The following is a 20,079-nucleotide window of genomic DNA, read 5'->3' on the forward strand; positions in this document are numbered from 1 at the left end:
CAGCCCAGACAGGCTGGGTGGCCTCCTGAGCGAGTCAGGGGGTGGAGGTGGCGCTCCTTCCCTGGACCCTGCTGTGCGGAGCTGGCTCGAGCCCCGCCAGCCCTCGCCCTCCCCCCAAATAGAAGTAAAACTATGCTTATGCCCAAGGGTCCCCCCCAGCCTGGAGCCCCCTGTTTCCCCTCCCCACCGGGCCCTGGCGTTTTTATAGCATGTCGAGGGGGTCCTCAGCAAGAAAAAGATTGAGAACCCTTGTTGTCTAGAATAGTCTGAATCACCGCATTGGACCTAATACGTGGACTTCTGTCTGCACCTGCCCATCTAAAGCAAGCTCAGCCCCCTGGGTGGGCTGCTCTGATTGAAGGAGTCTGGTTTTAGTGCATACAGGCGAATCTGCTGTGAAATACCTGAGTGGGTGCCCCTTGCACTGGGCTGGATCCCGCCCTGTCCGGGAAACAAAACACCTCCCCTGCCCCAGCTGCTTGTTTCGTGCGGCTCTGACAATTACGCTTACATGTTGCTTGCTGGCGTGTGAGCCTGTAATGGCATCACGGTAAGCCTTTGCCTGAACATCGCATGGCCTTTGAGCTTCTCCCCAGTGCCTTTGAGCTTCCTTGCCGCATGGGCTGGGGCAGCACAATCTATAGTCTGCAGCTGTGAAGGCACATCGCACAGGAAGGGCTGGGCCAGCAAGAACACATGGCAGAAGCCACAGCACAAATGCATTGTGGGTACTAGGTGGAGAATGGAGTCAGTGGATTCCAACCTCCCAGTGAAAAGCAAGGAGTCTGCATGAGTGACGCAATATCAATGGACACACTTCCATTGTTGTGATACTATAGTTTTGGTTGCAAAAAGAAAAGGAGGACTTGTGGCACCTTAGAGACGAACACATTTATTTGAGCATAAGCTTTTGTGAGCTACAGCTCACTTCATATAGTTAAGGTTGTATTCTGCTTATCCTTAAAATGGGCATTCAACTGCATGTGCAAAAGGCAGTGCAGCCGCCCCAAATATTTAGCCCCTAATCTCCCAGTAAGACTGGAATTTTTGGAAGGGTTTGAAGAGAACCAGTTACTGGTTTCCTGAGTTCTAATGATTGTCCCTCAGAAGTTCACATTCTGAATCTCATGATCTTTCAACCCCACTGGCTTAAAAACTACAAACTGGAAAAAGTCAAAAAAGTGAGCGTTTGGTGGGCTTGTTGGGGCTACATCATTATTTTGTTAATTAACCCAAATTAAAAAAAAATTATGATTCTTCATCAGAACTGAATCCCTATGAATGGTGGTGATCTGATTCATGATGGCCAGGAGTAATATCTGGTGGTTCATCAAGGACCAGAGGGTACATCTACACAGCAAAGAAAAACCCATCGTGCCTGGTCAATTGGCTCGGGCTCATGTGGCTCGGGCTGAAGATATGCTTTGCAGTGTAGTCGTCTTGCTTGAGCTGGAGCCTGGCCTTTGAAAACCATTGCTCAGGGAGAGTCTCAGTGCTGAGGTGGGAACGTCTACGCAACTATGCCTGCAGCCTGAGCCCCACAAGCCTGACAGGACTCTGAGGCTTGGTGCTGCAGGTTTTTCTTTGCAGAGTACACATGCCTGCAGAGGCTCAGAGTTTAACGCCAGAAGAACTAGCAGATCTTCTAGTCTGACTTCCTGTGTATCACAGGCCACCAGCATCACCCAGCACCCGTATATCAACCCCAGTAACCAGAATTAGACTAAAGTATTATAGTTTCCTGACAATCAGGATCTTCACCATAGAAACTGTTGCCTCTGTGAAAGTGTTCGGGACCTCCTGAACTGGCTGAAGATTTTTAAAGAAGAACAGGATGTGGGACAATCCACTGCTGCTTGCTCCGCACTGCTGGAGACATCGCTATGGCAAAGATCCGGCTCCTGGTGCAGATGGCTCAAGAGCTCTGTTCCTCAATCAGCTGGACAGGAGAGCGGTCAAAATTTTTGGATGAATTTTTCCCCCCTCTTCAAATAATGGTCTTTAAAGCAAATGTAAATAGAGAATCATTTTTGCAATCAGTCAACCAACCAATCAATCAATAAATGTCGTATTTGCAGGCAAAAATGGCAGTTTTTTGACAAAAGATTTCACGTTCCAAAAACTCCAAGCAGTTCTACTAGCCAGTTGATTCAGAGCCAGCTAAATAGTTTAATGAAGCTCAAGATCTCTGACTTAGCAGGGGCTCATTTCTTGCACACCAGGATCTTGGTAAACGGAGTCGTTGCTTTGTTATTGTCTCTTGCAAATAACTGGGAAATGAATACACAAAAACTCTGCACTGCATGTGAGTTAAGGTTGCTCTTAACAGCCTACAGCAAGGCAATGAAAAGTTGAGGTTCCCAATAGTCCGTGCCTTCTGCTCCCTCTTCCACAGACACACATCGCTCCACTAACTGGATTACCTCCGCCACAGCGAGTGCACCTCAACCCTAACTCTGTCCAGCTGCAGGACCAGCCTTCCAGCACCTCCTTACCCAAACCTGAGGGTCTGCAGCGACAGTGGTGGGTGGGGGAGTCTGGTCTGTAATGGAGGGTGGTGGAATTTGCAACAGCAGCTTCTGATTTCAAGCATACTCAACTTGAGCCAGGTAGGGCCTGAGCTGTGGAAGTACTCAATGCCCACAGCTCTTTGTGCCCACGAGAACTGTGCATGCACTCAGCAGCTTGGAGAATCCTGCCCCCTGTGTCTCAAGTTGGAGTCACCCCAAAGCCACGGCTGCTGTTGAAAATGTGGCTATGAGTGATCTGGCCAAGGCCACACAGTGAGTCAGTGGCAGAGCGGGGTCACAAGGCAGGAATAAAGCTAGCTGGCTATAGGGGAACAATTATGATTTATGAATGGAAATTTGTCTGGCTCTGTTCCCGCCTCTTATAGCAAGCAGTTCTAGGACGCTCGTCTGAGCAAAATGTTATTGCCAACCAGTCACTGAAGATAAATTCCAGGCCTGCTGCTGAGATGTGCTCAATCGTAGAGCAAATTGAATGTTGTCGTGAAACTCAGTTCATTTTGGGCAGTCAGGGAAGCGGATGCTAAAGGTGAGGTCACCCAGTCAGAGAACAGGGATATTCCCATGTGACTGAGGTCAGAGAAGCTCAGACTTCTTGGATCACATTTTTATACAAAGATCATCTCATCATCACCTGGCCTTACATCCATGATCCCACAAAATAGCACCCTGGCTGTTCACAATGACCCAACCTCCTCCTCTCCCCGCTGTCTCACACAGACCACTTCCATGCCTTCACAGAGACATCACCCTCCCTTCCATTCCCAGCCACCACTACCCTGATCCCCTCCCTTCCTACGTACAATAGTGTGCCAACAGCAGCCATTACTTCCATGGAAGAGTGATATGGGAAGGTATTGAATGGACTGTAGCGATCTGTGCTGCAGTGCAATAGCTGGAAGGAAGGAAGAAGAGCCAGTGTTGTGTGATCAGTCAGATCCTATGGAGCACAATTTGGGAAGCTCTGACTTTGGGGACTAAACACATAGCTCTAAAAGGATATCCTCAGTGAACGGTGAAGGAGCATGGGCTAACAGTTGTTCACATAAACTATTCATTGAACGGTTGACTAAAATTCCCCCGAAGCATGACCTTCCCATGGACAGTTCACCAACTGAAATTCACAGAATACACTGTCTGCGGTGGCAAACTGGGCCATGTCTGCTTCTGGCTCCCACTCCCACACGTCGCTTGCTCGACCCCATTGCCTGCCAGTCACATGCCTGAACAACGACATGCACCAAGAGCCGGTTAAAAAGCCACCAGAGAAAAAGTGAAAACAAAGCTGAGACAGACCTGAAGTTGGGCCGGGGCTCGCTCTAGAGCTCTGTCGACCCTGACAAATTTAGGACCAGACGTTGCCACCGTTGCAGATCCACTGGCGGGGGAAACAGCAATGTAGACCAGGACTCTGGTGTTTTATCCTCATGTTGCCTTGCTCCGCAGGCAAGAGAGGAGCTGAGGGTTCAAACACATTTATGGCAGGCTTGGTAAATCCACAGCAATACCAGCTAAGTGAAGGAGTCTTGATGGCGATCGCACGGCTACTTGCTCCATAGGGAACAGCTAAACCAAACAAAAGAGAAATCCAATAAGCGGGATAGGTTAGAGAAGCAATTACAGGATTATTGTATCACCCGTCCTTCAGTCAAACACAAAACTAGCCAGCATCACTTCTCTATTTAGGCATTAGAATTTGCAGGGCAGGGTCAAAATTCACTGGGTCCAGGTGCCAGATCTGAGTATTTGTGGGACCGCAATGGATTTTATTGGTGCAATTGCAATGGCTAGGCTTGTTCCCTACGCAAACAGTAGAATTAGAGGTAGCTGGAGTGAAACTGGACTCAAATTGCCGTCTCCATGAACAAAGAGTGTGTGCCACGCTGCATACAGTGACCCAGGGAAAGCACAGAAAAAAACACAGGGATTTGTTACCTGTTTAGAATTTTAACAATTCCCACCTTTCCAATTTGTGGTTAATTGCACAGTGAAATCTAAATGTGTATGCCCCAAAAGGCTCTTTCCGGCTTCCTTTTATGGTAAGTTACATTTATTGAATTGTTCAATAAAGCACAAGAACAAAAATCACAACCAGAAGATCGTCACAAGCCACACAAAGGAAAGACCCCACCTTATGCCTGGAGCATGCAGTCTAAAGGCAGACAATTCCAACTATCCTCCTCTCACAGGGCTCCAAGACAGTCAGTCATCCTTGTCTCTTTTAAATATTAATTTCTTCTCTTAGCTGCTCCTGCTCCATCTCCCCTGTTCCCCGCTCCCCAAGGGCATGCCTTGGCCCATTAGGGAGATGAGCATTGTTTAGCGGTCTGGTAAAATCCCCGCTCTCCCCCCACTCCCCCCATTCCACTGCCTAAATGGAGAACAAGTCTAGCTACTCGCTTGAGCACCGAGAAACGAGATCTAGGCATCCTGGCATAACAGCGCTGGAAAAACGTATCCTTATGGATCCAGTCCATATTTAACCCCAATCCCTGCAAACCCCCCCCCCCCCCCCATGCTGGATCTGTGTTTTGGTGGTGTCGTTGTCCTGGAATATGCTGATGTGTGTGTGTGCGGACACTGTTGTTGTAGCCTTGTGGGTCCCAGAATATGAGAGAGACAAGGTGGGTGGGGTACTGTCTCTTATTGGACCAACTTCTGTTGGTGAGTGAGACAAGTTTTGGAGCTACACAGGTCTTCAGGTCTGGGCAAGGTTCTCAGCGTGACACTGTGGCGCTGGAGGGAAAGCGTGTCTCTCCCCAACAGAGGCGGATCCAGTCAAACATATTTCCTCACCGGCCTTGTCTTTGTTAGCGGAAACGTCAGGGCTGGATCCAGGGGCTGGATGTGGGTGCCCAAGGTGATGTGCTGACATGCAGTGAGCTCCCAGTGGGACAATAGGAGAGACTCCACTTGGTGTATGACACGGCTTACGCCAACCTCTCCCTATGGAGATCAGGCTGGGGGCGGGACGGGGGGGGGGGGTCAGAGACCGCCTCGGCAAGGCTCTTCTCCCTTCCTCTGAAGCATCTGGTGCACTCAACTGCCCAAGCATCTCGGTGGCCCACGGGCTGACCCAGCATGACCCCGCCTGCAGTCTCTATTTGTGCGGCTCCCAAGCTGGCTGGAGCTGCGAGGGGGGCTGTCGTGGCACCGGTGGGGGGGGGGGGGTTGCCCTGTAGGCAGCCGAGTGGGTAGGGGGCGCGGCCCGGCCGGTCAGAGCCTGGGGAGCAGGCCGGGACCGGCTCTGGGCGGAACGGGGCCGCTGGCCCTTTAAGAAAGTTCAATCGTGCGAGTTCATCAAAGTTTAAAAAGTTTTTCGTGGAAAAAAAAACTGTGGTGGGGGGGGGGCCAGGAAAGTTGGCTGCGGGCGGCGGGGATTGGCTGCGGGTTCCCCGGGAGACGGTGATGCAGGGCGAGGGGCCGGGCCGGAGCCCAGCTGAGCCCCCCTCTCCTCCCCCCCGCCCGGGCGGGCTGCGCCGAGCCATTGATGACCCTATTGAAAAGGCGCAGGCGGCAGCTCGGGGCTGCACTCGGGGCCGGCGGCTGCAGCTCGTTGGCACCTTCCCCCTCCCTTAATTGCTCCTCAGCCAACTCCATGTGAGCCCGGCCGGGTACAAATAGCCCCGCGCCGCGTTCCCCCCCACACCGCGCACCTCGCCCACGCCGCACTCCCGTTCAGTTGGGCGGTGGCCAGCCCGCCCCGCACCCTCCCGGGCAGCACCAGGGCACCCAGCCTGGACACCATCTCCGCACCTAGCTGCACCCCGGAGCCTTTTGTTTGTTGGTCACCCACAGGCACCATTTCCAAGCCCAGCCCAGGACCGCAGCTCCCCCGAAAGCCTCCTGCCCCCAAGAGAGCCAAGCCCGGGGGAAGCCCTGCGATCCCTGGACAAAGAAGCTACAAAGAACCCAGGACCGTCCACTCAGCCCCCTGCACCCCCGCCATGAGCAACCTCAACAAGGAGAGCGAGCACAGTAACAGCAGCAACAACATCGAGGAGGAGGTAAGGGGCTGGGGAGCTCTGCCCTCTTCCTTGGAGGGGGCTGGGAGGGTAGGCTCAGGGGCTGGGAGGGTTTGGGGTTCCTGGCCTGTCTCTGTGGGTGGGGTGGTAAATTGGCTAGGGAGGTGCAGGGCTTAATGGGGAATTTGGATCCTAGTCTCCCTTGCCCTTAGCTAGGTGGGATGCGGACCTGAGCATGTACTCCTTATTGGGGGTGTGGGCACAGGCTGGTCTCAAAGAGCACCTCTGATGCTCCCCACAAGTACACCCCACTTCCCCTCTGTGGGGCTGAGCCTCCTTAATGGGCTCAAAGTGTCCAAGCCCACCAGAAATGTAAAGCCCTGCTCTTCCCTCAGTGCCCACCTTGGCTGGGGCTGGGCGGCTGGCTGCGCAGTCAGATTCCTGCTCTCTTCTGGCTGGGAGTGGAGCTGTGCAAAAGAACAAACTAAATTTCTCAAAATTTTCTGTGTGGGATCTTTGCTCCAGCGAAAGCCAGAGCTGCTCTAAGCCCTAGCATGGCGCTGTGGACAGGTGCCCAACCCAAGGCTGTACCTTTCTGCGGGGTTGGGAACAATCTTGTCTGAGGCTGGGGGTAATGCTTGACCTTTGCCATCCCTGAGCTTGGCTAGTTTTCTGTGCCTACAGCTGGGACTGGCCCTTGGGGTCCCTCAGAATCGGCTCATGAGCCAGGAGAACTTGCTCTCTCCATTTCACCATTTAAATCCTCATGCTGCTTTGTGCTTAAAGTGATCTTAAAAGTGTGTTGGGGGGGCGGGCTCTGCCATAACCTGGGAGCAGCAGCTTTGGCAAGCCAGGAAAAGTGTCCCTCTATGCTCCGGCTTGATCTTTCAAAGAAACCTTGGCTGGGTCTGTGACCCCCTAGCCCCACACCATCCCCAAAACATGCACACACTAACTGCTGCTGGCTGGTGTAGTGCAGCCCATTCCTGCTTGTATTTCTGGGCAAAGGGCATCTCATAGCCCCTGGAGAGGAAGGATGACACCCCTCATCCAGCCCTGATTCCCCTTCCACCCAAAGCTTGGGTGGAGGGGTTCCTGGGGGTGGGGAACATCTCAGAATTAAATGAATCCCTGGCATGCAGCTGGGTTGATGGAGGGGGGCTCGTAGGGAAGTGCAGCTGTTTAAGCAGGCCTGGTCAGGTGTGAAGAGGTGCTCTCCTCAGAGCCTTGAAATACTCACTAGTCTGGTGGGAACTGCATGGTCCATCTCCCGCTCTCTCCTTGAGAATGCACTGGCTTCCCAGGGTAAGGACTGTTGCAGGCTAGCTAGAGGTCAGGAACATCACTTTGTCTCATTCTATTTTGCCTGGTTTGACCTCCTGTGTGACCTTGGGGAGATTGGCTAGCCCTGCCTGGTGCAGGAGCCCTAGAGTGTGGCTCTGGGGAATGAGGACAAGGCTCCTTAGCTTCTGGGTTGGAGGGGACCCGCACTGGTTGCAGTGTGCCTGGGCTGTCCCCAGCTTGGCCAGAGCAGGGCTGCCATGCTCTGCTGGAGACCTCCATCTGCTTTCAGTACAGTGGGTGGGCAAGAGCCACTCAGGGCACAGAGGGTTGCCAGGCTCCTTTCTGTCTTCTCTCTGACCACTGATGGCTAGAGATGCAAATCTGGACTCTGGTTAGCTTTGTGCTGCATAGCGTACTGGCTCTGAGAGCCCTGTGCGGGGAGGGTGGAGAGACCTGGGATACTGCTCTCGGCAGGAGAAGCCTAGAACAGAAACCATGCAGCCTGGTGTCCGGATGGCATGCTGCGGGCAGCAGAGAAAACAATCCCTCTGTCACTGCCTCATCCTCCACCAGAAAGTCTGTCCCCTTAGTCACTGCACCAGAGTACTTAGCACGGTCCCTGACTCTTCATGGGGCTCTGAGAAGTCTCTGAAGTAAGCCCAAGGATGCTAACCCTTTGGGCGCCAACCTAATGTTGTTCGTGTGTAGTTCTCCGCGCTGGAGGGACGCGTGAATTCCCTGGTAGCTTCGGTTGGCTATGCTAGTCTTCCCGTCCCCTCCCCCAACTCTCCTCAAAGGAGCCGTGTAGCACTGCCGGCGCAGAATGGCGGCCGTGTTTCCACCCCGGCATTGGGCGAAATGCTCCCAGTACGTTGGTGAAGCATGCTGAGCTCTTGATCCGTGACCTCTCAACAGCTACACAAGAAACCCCCTTAATGCTGAGGCTACCTGTCCAACCCCTCGCTGTTCTTGGGGGTGGGCAGGAACAAAGGCTCGCACTTGCCTAGGTCTGTGGGAAGTGGGCGGGGAAGATGGTAATGGCTAGTGGAGTGAGAGGGCTCAAAGCGCTGTCTGGGGACAGGGTGGTGACTGCTTTTCCCATGGGTTGAGATGGAGAGGAGGGGTCGACTACCTAGTGCCTTGGCACAGCTGGAGAGAGGGTGGCGGCCGCAGCAGCAGCACTTTACAGCATGCCTGGGTTTGTCTCCCCCTGCTTGGCACTTTCCGAGTCGCCCCTCTCCTTCCCTCCCCTCTGATCAGCCATGCTAGTCCCGTTCATGCTCCTGTAACACAAGAAGGGGTTTATTACCGGCAGTTGGTCAGCCCTGCCCATGGGGAATCTGCTACAGTACTGCTTAACTAATAGGCACTAATGCCTGGGAAACCCATTGCAGATCCTTGATTTGATTATTCACTGGCCTGCAGAACTTGCTAGTGAAACCCAAGATCCTGGGTCACTTAATTAGTCAGTTGAAACAGAATTACAACTATCTAGTGCACCCTGTAGCCTGCTGGTAAGTGGTGTGGAAGGTAATTTGTCAGGCTATCAGACCTCATGCTGGAGTAAGGTTTCCTATTGCTGCATTTGCTGAGAGCAAGGTGGCTGGTGGGCTAGCAAAGTGGAGACTCCCAATTCTACTATCCTTGGGTACACTGTGGCATTGTGACAATATGCAATTGCACAGGGAAGGAAGGAACACCTGGCCCTTCCAACAGTGATGTGTGGTGCTAAGATGGGACTTGACTCTTCCAAGAAAGCTAGTACTGTATTTCAATGTCTGTCCACCATGAGCAGGGTGAGAGCAAAGGGGTGTGAATAAAATAATAGTTTGGCATGTTCTCAGCAAAGGGGGGCAGCATCCACAATCCTCAAATTGGTAGAACTGCACAGGTATGGAGGAGCCAGACAAATTGCAATGGCTTGTATAAAAGTCCAGAGGATTATAGTAGGTCTCCTCCAAGAGTAACTTCTAGGGCAAGGGTTGTCAACCTGGGGGTCATGGCCACCCCATTTCTAATGAGTGTCCTTGATCCCTGGAAAGGGGGTGCTGGTCTGGTCTTGGGGTGGAGAGCCATGGTATGGAAAAAGCTAAGGGCTTCTGTGCTAAGACACCTGGCCCCTCCCAAGCAGTCTTCTTCACTAGAGTACAAGATCTCTACTAGTTCCTTGTTGGGTGTAGCTGCCTAATTCCCAAAGCTATAGGACTTTAATTGCTGCTTTGGGAAGAGCATTCCACAGTCCTTGTTTGTCAGACATTTTCCCCTTTCTTCTTCCCATAATTCCTTGTTACACAGGACTTCTCTGCATCACTCAAATTCCTCTCCCTTCTTGTATCTGCATCCTTCTAAGAAGACATGGCCATCTCAAAACACACTTTGGGCTAAAGTCTTTCCTCCTAGTGTTGCAAGCCACACCTTGGGTGACTGAGTGGAGGGGAACTCTTTTCTCCATGTGTACTTGACAGCATGCTATAGAAAGATTCATTTCCCTTGTCTAGCCAGTTATCCCCTCTCCACTCACATCAATAGGGGACAAATCTACTGAAACAAGTGACTAAAACTAGCAGTAGGCTTGACATGACTTTGAATTTGGGGTCTTGAAACTGACTGGAATTCTAGTCAAGGTTAATAGTGAACCTCTACCCTGTCACTGGTGAGGCAAGCAGTATGTTATCTAGCATCTAGATCTTCACTCAGATCTAATCCTTCCTGCCCTGCTCTGAGCACTCTATTCTCAGAATGCCCTCAAACTTCTGTTCCTAGATGCGTGCCTCTGCCTGGGTGAATTTGGTCTCTTTTTTTCCACATAACACTGTAAACTCCTATCAAAGTTGGCATCCACAACCACCCTTTAAGCCTCTCTGCAAAACCAGTATGTCCCTCCCACTGAACACATGTACCTTGGCTTATTCTCCTTCTCCCCACTTGGCACTTGTCTGTGTATCTCCCAAATTTAACCTCACTGGCACCTAATCTCAAGGTCCCTGTCTTTCACAACCCCTCCTGATTAGTGTCCTCCATAATCTCATTAATGTGCCTCTCTCCCACTGCTTGGTCATAATGAAAACCTTAAATAGCAGGGCCTCACACTAGTCCCTGGTCTACCTCACCAGACACCTCCCTGAACTTGATACACTGCCACTTACCATTATCCTTTGTTTACATGACGAAGCCAGTCATCCGTCTACATGCCAAGCTATTCTGAACTAACTGATATGCAAAGTTGTCTCTACAGACCTTCTTCCAGCCACTAACTTTAGCTCCACAAACAAGCTGCTCTAGCGAGCAGCACGGATACTTGTGACATTGGCACACATAAACAAAACATGGCAACTTACTGATACTGCACTAGCACCTCAGGACCCCAGTGTGCCTGGTGCTGTACAAACAGAACCAGGTGAGCACCCCAGGGCAGGGACTTGCAATCGGTCCTCTATCAACTGCAATGCTGTTTTACCTGCTAGATGGCTGTCACCTTGCCCTCTCTCTGGGGTGGGAGTTTAACTTTCCCAGCTGTGATGGCCAGTAGACCTATAAGAGGTTCCATATAGCTCCTAGCCTGCAGCAAATATAAAGGAGGGGAGAGGACATGAGGCACCTGTGAGGTTAGGGCAGAGATCTGGCAAGAAGCAAAGGGATCCGTCCCTGGACTCCTCTTGAAGAGGCTCATCTGCTATGGCCAGCCTCTGGCTAGGATGGCAGATACCTTGCATGAGAAATTCAACAGGAATCCAGTCTCCTTCTGTTCTCCACCTCCTAGGTCCCAGGCTGGCTCTGTCTCCATTAGAGAAGGATTGAGTTTAGGTCAAGCTTGGCTAGAGTGATGTAAACTCAACCACTCTTCGTAGTATGACATAATGGGGCTGGGGGAAGGGGAGCTCACACTTCTCTCACCAGCTGGTGAATGGTCATAGATGCTCTTAGTTGCTAAGGCTCTTTGAGTAGTCCTCGTGCAACCACACTGGCCAGCTCTTGTTCCTTTTCTCTCCTCTTTCAGAGAAACTGTAGTCTAACCTCAGTTATGTCTCTGGCTGCTTAAGCTGCCTTCTACCCAAGTGGATTTTCATTTTCTCCAGTTGTACTGCACTCACTCATCTTTTCAAAACTAACTCTTCTGAAATCAAACAACCCTGGACTGTTGCGTTCAGTGCCCCATTCCATACTATAGAGAACTTGAGTAGCTAGTGGCAGTAGCTCCCATCAGTGTTCACTCTACTTGTTATACCCCTTTCTTCCTACCCTGCATTTTGTCTACTTGGATTATAAGCTCTTCAGGGCAGAGCCTGTCTGGACAGTGTCTAGTACAATGGGGCCTGTTAGCCAGCCCTTGGGCACTACTGCAATAAACACCTGTAATAAAGGTTCCTGTTCTCAATGGCTGCTTCCCAAACAGGGTATGAATACAGTAGAGCCAGGATGGTGCCTGTGTCTTTACTTCCTGAATTGTAAAGAACATCTCTGCCAGTTTCAGACCTGTTCAGCTAAAATCTGTCACTAAAAGCCTATGGGAACAGTGGCTGAGTGCCTGGATCATGGGTCCTGGAATCTTATTCCCGGTGGCCTGTGGTATGTCCACAAATGCTCAATCTACTTATCCTACCCCCCCAACAGCTCTCACTGTCGCTCAATTAGCCAATGAGATCTCACTGCCAATACTTCTGATGGTCAGTGACCACTCCCACCACCTCTTCCTGGTCTAGCACCCCAGTAAAGTTTGGATCTATCTACAGTGATCTCCCAGCTAAGCCAATCAAGCATCAGTTACATCCATTGGAGCTGTCTCCATGGCTCAACATCTCTAGGCACTGCTCTTCCATACTACACAAACAGGAGTTCTCTAACTTTTGGCTGGGCCCCCCTTTGAAAATATTTCAGGCTGTGATGACCCCCCCCCCCAAAAGTGATAGCAAATTACTGTACATCCTCATAGGAGCACTAAATGAAGCATGTAATCATTATCCTTGCAGTCAAAGGCACTGAAGCTTTTTGAAAAGTGTAAAATAGGGTGACCATATTTAAAATCTCCAAATAGAGGACACACTAGGGGGTTGGGGAATGGGGGGGAGGGGGTGGGTTGGGTTACAGCAATACCATACTATGCCACCCTCACTTCTGCACTGTTGCTGGCAATGGTACTGTCTTCAGAGCTGGGCTCCTGGCCAGCAGCTGCCACCCTCTGGCAGCTCAGTGCTGAAGGCAATGCCTCCACCAGCAGCAGCTGCACAGAAGTAAGGGTGGCAATACCATAACCACTTGTGACATTCCCCACAATAGCTTTGAGACCCCTTTTTGGGTCAGGACCACCAGTCTGAGAAACGGTGTTAGAACATGGGTACAGATGCCCAGATGTTAATACTGCCTGGCTTTAGAACCCAGTCTTCTGCCTCTTCTACACAAATCTCCAACAGACAAGATGGATTGTGTAGCCTTAATTACACACCCTCTCAAAACACAACCTCTTATGATAAAAAGCCTAGCTCTAGGGCTGTTCTTCTCCCCAAACCCTGCTATTGCTAACACAGGAGGCAGCTCCCTTTGAAAAGAATCCCCAGACTCTGATCTGACAAAGTTAGAGGAAACAAGACTCAAGGAAATATAGCATAGTTTAGGTTCCCACTGTCATGCACGCCAGCTTTCTTTGCTGGCCTCTGTTTCAAGCAAAGCACTCCTATTCCATGCAGTTAAATGGGGTCTGTTTTCTTCCTTATGTTGCTTGCATGTTGGTAATGACAGTGGCTCCCTCTCAACTCCTGGGGAGCACTGCCAAATCCTAAAACATTCCTTGGGTCTGCCACCAAGCACCACAGCTCCAAATACAAAAGTGAAACTGGTGGGTCTAGGCCACAGCTGTGGGCAAAAAGCATTGCCTCTAATCCATAACTATGTACTGAAGCTATAGCCATCTGACTTTTCCCTGGCACTGAGCAACTGTGGCTCCCCCAGTGAGCTATGGCTGCCTGTCCTCAAAGTAGGCATGTAGAGTCATAGTAGCTTAAAATGAGAACTCTGGCTTCTAGCCTTCAGTATGGTGCCTAAGCAAATGAAATACAGAACATAGTGGGGCCAGTTCAGTCCTGTCTGTCAGCTTTGACAAGTTCTAGACTCGTCAGAGGAAGACACAAGAAACCCTGTAAGAGGAGTAATTAACAAAGGAAACCTTCCTAAGAGATCTGCTCTAAGGATTACTTTGGGGAAGGTCTCTGGCCTATGTTAGGCCATCAGACTAGATCACAATAGCCTCTTCTGGCCTTGGCATCTATAAATTTGCTCCACATCACTTAACGGCTTGAAGGAGGCTTTATAGTTGACAGACATCTGCCCTAGCTTATGTACCTGAATAGCCTTATTTGTTTGACCTCTGAATCCTGCTAGCTCTTGGCCTCCTTATGGAAGTGAGTTCCACAGTCTTGACCAGTTTTAAATGTGATGCCTCTAACATCAATGGGTATTCTCTGTGTACAACAGACAGGTAGCTAAGCCAGGAGGTCCCATTTACCTCTTCACTGTTCTAGCAAGGAAAAATTTAATATCTACTTTCAAAGGCTTCAACAAGCCTTATCTGTGATCTGATTTCTAAAGCTATGCACTGATTCAGACCAAGCATAACATTCAAATCTAATGCATCACTTTGTCACCTAAGACACGTGTAGTCAGATCAGGAAAACAAGTCAATGACACTGGCTCATTCTGGGTCTGAAACAACACATAAAATGGTGTCTCTGCAGAAGGCAAGGAAACTCCTATGCTGTAAAGATACCATAGGTATACAACAGAAGGACACCTCCCTCCCCCCTTTCTGTTACACATCTAAACAACTACATAGCTGAAATCTGGTTCCTCTTACCTAGAGTTGGGTCTTGGCAGGTAAATGTGCACTAGGTTACCAACAATCTCCCCGACATGCTGGAATGAGACTCCCTGTACTGAAGGATCTGCATGATGTTGCTGACATGAGAGAAACAATCTTAATGCTGGATGGGGCCCTAAAAGTGGTAATTGCTTCCAGACATGTGCTGACAAATATTTTGTCAGACCCCAAATTGCTACTTCATCTGGAAAGCATTGAAATTCACAGGTTCAGGTGGTCCATGTTCTGAATCTGTCATGTAGCCTTACCACCAGTCTGAGATCATGTGATTATGACATTTGTCAGGTGTGATCCCATGTGGATAGGAGACCAAGGAAAACTCAAGCTGCTGCAGGAAGCAATGCTGGTGTCCTTTATAGGAAAAGGAGTGGAAGTGCCATCTGACCCTCCCTTGGCATGGTGGGAAGGGGTAACTGCATTTTAAATGAGACAAACCAGTCCTGTGCACTGAGAGCAAGTGGCTAGTGCAACAGACAGAATGAGGAAGCATCACTGCTAAAGGATCAGACCTTGGACTGAAGAACTGAACTTGCTCCTGGGCTCTGGCCTCACTGGCAATTGGCACTCAGCCAGCCACACCCACTTAAGCACACTTGCAAAAATCTCTACACTACAAGTGACACCTGAGAGAGTGAAACTACAGTAAACTACCACTTTATTACCAGGGAGGTGCTTGTGCTGTAGTGATGAGGGCCATACAAGTACCAGTTGGTGAGATGCCAGCCTGGAAGGTGAAACTAAGAGAAACTTCTGCAGAAGTCTAATTCCTGCCCTTTTCTGGACATGCTGGAGGGAGAGGAATGTTCCCCATAGATACTGGCTGTGGCTTAAAGGCCACAGCCAGCCCTAGGCACGCACAGCCACTTGGTGGTGCCCCCTGCAGCCAATGTGCTGGAGCTGAGGCAGTGCCCTTTCCTTCAGTTAGAAGGCAGGGTGAGCAGCAGATGCAGTGTGGTGGGGGTGAGGATGGCTGAAGCAGGTGCCCCTGGGAACTCTGGCAATGGGGCCAGAGCTGCAGGCAGTGAGTGACCCTTGCCTGGCCTAGCAATGGCCTGTGTGGAATAAATGGCATGGCCTGGTTTGGGATCAAGCAGCCCACACCAAGCCTCTTGTCTCCAAGGGTGCTGATTAGGGCAGGGAATGGTGGGGAGGTGCATGGGATGACTCAAGATGAAATCCCTTGGAGGGAGGGGAAGCCCTAATGATTCTAGCAGCTGTCAGGGTCAAGGCTGAACTGCCCCACTGTGCAGGTCTGACACAGGAGTACTACTTGGAAGATTCCTCTTTGGCCCCATTCATAAGACCTGGATCAAAGTTTAAAGGCAGATGACCCTGTCACATGACTTCCCCTGAGTCAATGGCTGGCTACATGCCTTGCCATTCACAGTGCAGATTGGGATTGATCCTGTCCATAACTGGCCAAGGGAGCTCTGCAATGCCTCACAGGAAGTTGCCTTGAACTCCTGCTGCCCACTGCACTATGCTAGCTGTGAGAGCACTGCAAGCATAGTAGCAGCCAAGCTTGTGAGCTGGGCCTAGGGACTCCTGGGATGAGGAGGATCCCAAAGGTGCATGATACTCTGGTCTTGTGGAGATTCTGCTGCATCTTCCCCTCTAACTGGGAGCTTCTTTCACAGGCTGAGTCTGTGCAGACTCAGCCCAAGCTTGGCTAGAGAGCTGTGACCAGTCAGGGGAACACAGCCTCTTTGCTGCAGCTCCCCTTCAGAGTGGTTCTCATTCAGCCCTATTTTTTGGGGGGGGAGGTGTTCTCTCCAGTGGGGTTGTCCAATGTAGTGTAGGTAGCTAGGTATCTATCTGCTCCTAGACTGGGCAGAGCTGTCATTGTGTGGGGCAGATACTCCCAGCATGTTGGAGTTACCAGCTGTGCTTTGGCATGGATACCCTCTTGAGCCTTCATGGAGGGCAAGGCCAGAAGGGCCCATTACAGTTCTAGTCTGACCTGGATAAACTCAGTCTAAACCAATGGTCCTTGGCACTAAGTCCATAAGAAGGTAGGTATTAAACATGGTTGCATGGCCTAAATGTACATCTACAGGGCAGAGCTTCTCCTTACCAGCCAGTGGCACCCTAGAGCCCTGCTCCCTTCTTGGAGATATGGCGGGGAGGAAGGAAATGGCTGCAGAGCTGCATCTTGCTTAAATACCTTTGTGTCTGGCCAGACAGCTCCTCCGGGCCTCTCCAGAAACTGAGTTGTCTAGGGGCAGGATCCAGAGCTGTCCTCAGGAATGTTTCCCCAAACAAGCAATAGGTGGGTTGACTGGGCTTTTGAAGTAACCCCATGGTAGGGGGCCTGGGTCAGAGGTGTGTCTGCAGCATGTGTAGACATTCAAGCTAGCTTTAATCTAGCTTGGGTAGCCCTACATGGGGGACATCAACACTGCAGGGGGGGTAATGGCTGCACAAGTCCCTGGGTACACTGGGGGTGCAGTGCATGTTGGATTTGAGGGAGGGCAAGGCTGCCCTCTCTCTCCCCCACAACCTTTTTCCTTTACAGTAGGCTGTTCCAGGGCTCCCTTGGGCTGGAGGGGGAGGGAAGCAGTCTTCTCTCTCATTTTCCCCCCCCACCCCACGCAATGTGTTCTTTACTGGCTTCTTAGTGCTGCCCCTCCCTTCCCCCTGCTCTGTCACAACTTATCGCTTGCTTAGCCTCCAGACTCTTCCTCCTGGGCTTCCTGCTTTTGGTTTGTTTTGCCGGCCTGCCTGTGCCACTCGTGCTCCGCACCGCATGTCTGCGTTCGGCGGCCATCTCTCCCTCTGTCTTGCCACAGGCTGCTGCCTGCCTGGATGCTGGCTGAAGTCAGGCGCCCCTGGCATGTGCTGGTGCTACAGTTGAGCTGCCTATAAACCATCCCTAGCAGCACTTCCCAGAACTAGGGACTAGTAAAGGCTGGACTAAACTCTCAGAGGTGTCCTTTGTACTAGGGCTGCAGAAGCCAGTGTCAAGACTACAGGGACTTGGTCACTCATCCACAGGAGGGGGGGACAGACATCACTGGGTGCTGTGGGGATGCTCACAGGCCTGCTGATGTTTCAGGTGACTTCTGTACTCCTGCAGATCCATGGTTCCAGACATCTGGAATTCTCCCTGCTTAGTCTAGCAAAGGATGCTGCAGAGCCAGTCTAGGGGCATGCCTAAGGCCTGGCCACTCCAGCAAAAGGGCAGTCTGGGAGTGAGGCACGCAGGGTGTGTCAGGGCTGAGCAGCCAGCTGGTTAGATCAGGGTGTGTTTGGCAGGGACTTCTCCTGTTTTTCCCCTCCAGCTGTACCTGTTGCTTGGGGGAGCTAAGCAGGTGCTCCTCCAGGGGGCTGGCTCCCTGTGGATGCTAGAGGGGGTACCTGCAGCTGCTCTTGGGGGTGCATGTCCCTCAAGCTAAATGCCTAGGTGTGACAGGCCTGGTATAAGCTAGGAAGAGGTGCTGGTAAAGCCAGTGCTCTCTGCAGCTGCAGATCAGGCACACACCTAGGGCTGCCCCTTGACTTCCAGGCTTGCCTGGCCCACCTGCTGCTGGAAGGTGGGAGGCTGACAGACATGGATTCAGACTTTCTTGTTCCCCAGAACAGCTACAGCACATTCTGCGTCAGGGAAGCCTGCACAGCATCTCCTGTGGGGTGTGCAGTTCGGTCTTGTCCTCTTACCATAGCAAGAAATGCCAGCTGTAGTTCTGATGCAGTTACTAGGACCTGGACTGAACTTTGCACATGCCTCCTAAACAAGCTACCTGGTGAGGAGAGTCCCATGGCTCAAGGTGACCACCTGTGAGCTACAGTCCTTGCGGTCTTGACACCAGCTTCCTAAAAGGCCCAGTGCCCTTCTACCACTAGAGACACATGACCCCCTCAGTGTGAGGAAACCTTCCCTGGCTGGTTGCCTGTGAGAGGGTCTCTGCTCCAGCAGCATGGCCCTGACACAAGGCTTCAAAATCCAAGCAGTGCATTGTACTAGGGAACAGAAAACACTAGCAAAGGACTGGCTGAGTGACCTTCAGGATGTTGACTGTTCCTTATTCTCTAGCTGCCTCTGATGCTGAATCCTTGTACTCAGTAAAGCAGGGGGGAAGCACTCTGGCTAGCCTAGGAACAGGCTACAGCTTTCTGGAATTGATTGTCTATTTGCTGAACTCTAGCTACCTAAAAGTAACTGAGTGCTTGGGACTTGAGCAGCTGTCCTCTGCTGGGGAACATCTCATGGCAGGCTTGTCCAGCTGGCTGGGGTAATCCATGCAAATGGGATCTCCGTTTAAAGGGCAGATTTGCTTTCCCTGAACAGGCTGTAGTGCCAGTGAGAAGGTGCTGTTTTGGTAGGTGCTCCTGCTGCTAACATATCCAGCAATATCTAAAACTCCCCCCTCCCCCCAGGGTGCCCCAAAGAGGGGAGCTGGTCTAGCAGAGCTGTAAAGTAGCTTGGTGCAATGCTGGGTGACTGGCCTGGTCTGGGAAAGCCCTGCGGTGCAGTGAGTCTAATCTCAGGGTGCATAGCCTGGTGCACCAAGCTAATCTCCAGCTGTCTGCTTCCTGCTCCTTCAGGCAGAAACCCATGTCTGTCTCTGCTTCCCAGCTAGCGCAGTGCAGTTTTCCTGCCTGGCCCCACTGTGGTTGGGCTAAAACCCAGTTTTAGAACAGCTCCTCCACCCAGATGTGCAGCAGGATGAAATCCTTGAATAAGAGCCTTAAACAGCCTTTATTGGAAGAGGCAGGGGAACATCCCCTGTATATGCACATGGCTCTGCCTTGTAGCCAGCACAGCTGTATTTATATCTGTTCTCAATGGCTCCCACTGTAAACCTGACTCTCATAAACACTCAAGCCTCCATCCCCATGCCACCTTCCCTTTCAGAGATGTTGCTATACTCACTATGGGGGGGCCCAGATATTGGCACACTCTCTTGGGGGCTGGCATGGGCTTCCTCTGACTCCATATGTCATTCTTATGACTTAATGTCAATCATGCTTGACTGTCATGAGTTGTAGAGGCCAAATGTGCCAGGCTGAGCATGTCTGGCTCCCTGTGTGCCAGCAGGGATGGTGGGCTGCTATACCACAGCTGGATGGTGCAGTCTGAGGGGAAGGGGATGATCTCTTCTCCTGGGGCACTCAGAATGAGGCTTCACCACCACCCCCATGTATTGCACAATGGGAACCTAAATCTTCCCCTTTCTCTTCCTCAACTACCTGCTGGGCACTCTGCTGGGTCACTGATCTAACAGAGAAGGCCCTGCTGGGCTTGCCATTATAAATCCCTGGCTGTTGGTGGTGAGTACTTGATCACCTAATCAGTGCCCTAAGGGGCAGGGTGGTCTCTACCAGCTTGGGGGGGAGGGTGGTGATGGGGGAGGAACTCTCTTCTACAGACAAATGTGTGGAGAGATCTTTGGCTTGGTCTTCAGGCAACTGGGTTACAGTGTGGACAAATGGC

General features: G+C 51.3%; 1 protein-coding gene and 1 long non-coding RNA gene across 7 annotated transcripts in view; one reads left to right on the forward strand and one right to left on the reverse strand.

Annotated features, from left to right (window-relative positions):
• Positions 1 to 837: 837 nt before the first annotated feature.
• On the reverse strand, positions 838 to 7,795 carry LOC140918539 (uncharacterized). Of its 2 annotated transcripts, none has more exons than XR_012161222.1 (3): positions 7,734 to 7,795; positions 3,825 to 4,094; positions 838 to 1,999 (listed from the first exon to the last, which is right to left on the reverse strand). It is a non-coding gene; the product is annotated as an uncharacterized LOC140918539 (long non-coding RNA). The 2 variants fall into 2 exon arrangements; XR_012161221.1 differs by lacking the exon at positions 7,734 to 7,795 and adding an exon at positions 5,325 to 5,451.
• The window catches only part of RBPMS2 (RNA binding protein, mRNA processing factor 2), a 49,066-nt gene continuing 34,865 nt past the window's right edge, over positions 5,879 to 20,079 (forward strand). Inside the window, exon 1 of one of the 5 annotated variants that reach the window (XM_073363238.2) lies at positions 5,879 to 6,535. In XM_073363238.2, the coding sequence (XP_073219339.1) occupies positions 6,476 to 6,535 (60 nt within the window). In that variant the 5' untranslated portion in view covers positions 5,879 to 6,475. The remainder of the gene's footprint in view (positions 6,536 to 20,079) is intronic. The other 4 variants (XM_073363239.2, XM_073363234.2, XM_073363235.2 and 1 more) reach the window with 4 other exon arrangements.

Source organism: Lepidochelys kempii, chromosome 10 (genome assembly GCF_965140285.1).
Source record: "Lepidochelys kempii isolate rLepKem1 chromosome 10, rLepKem1.hap1, whole genome shotgun sequence".
Lineage (NCBI taxonomy): Eukaryota > Metazoa > Chordata > Testudines > Cheloniidae > Lepidochelys > Lepidochelys kempii.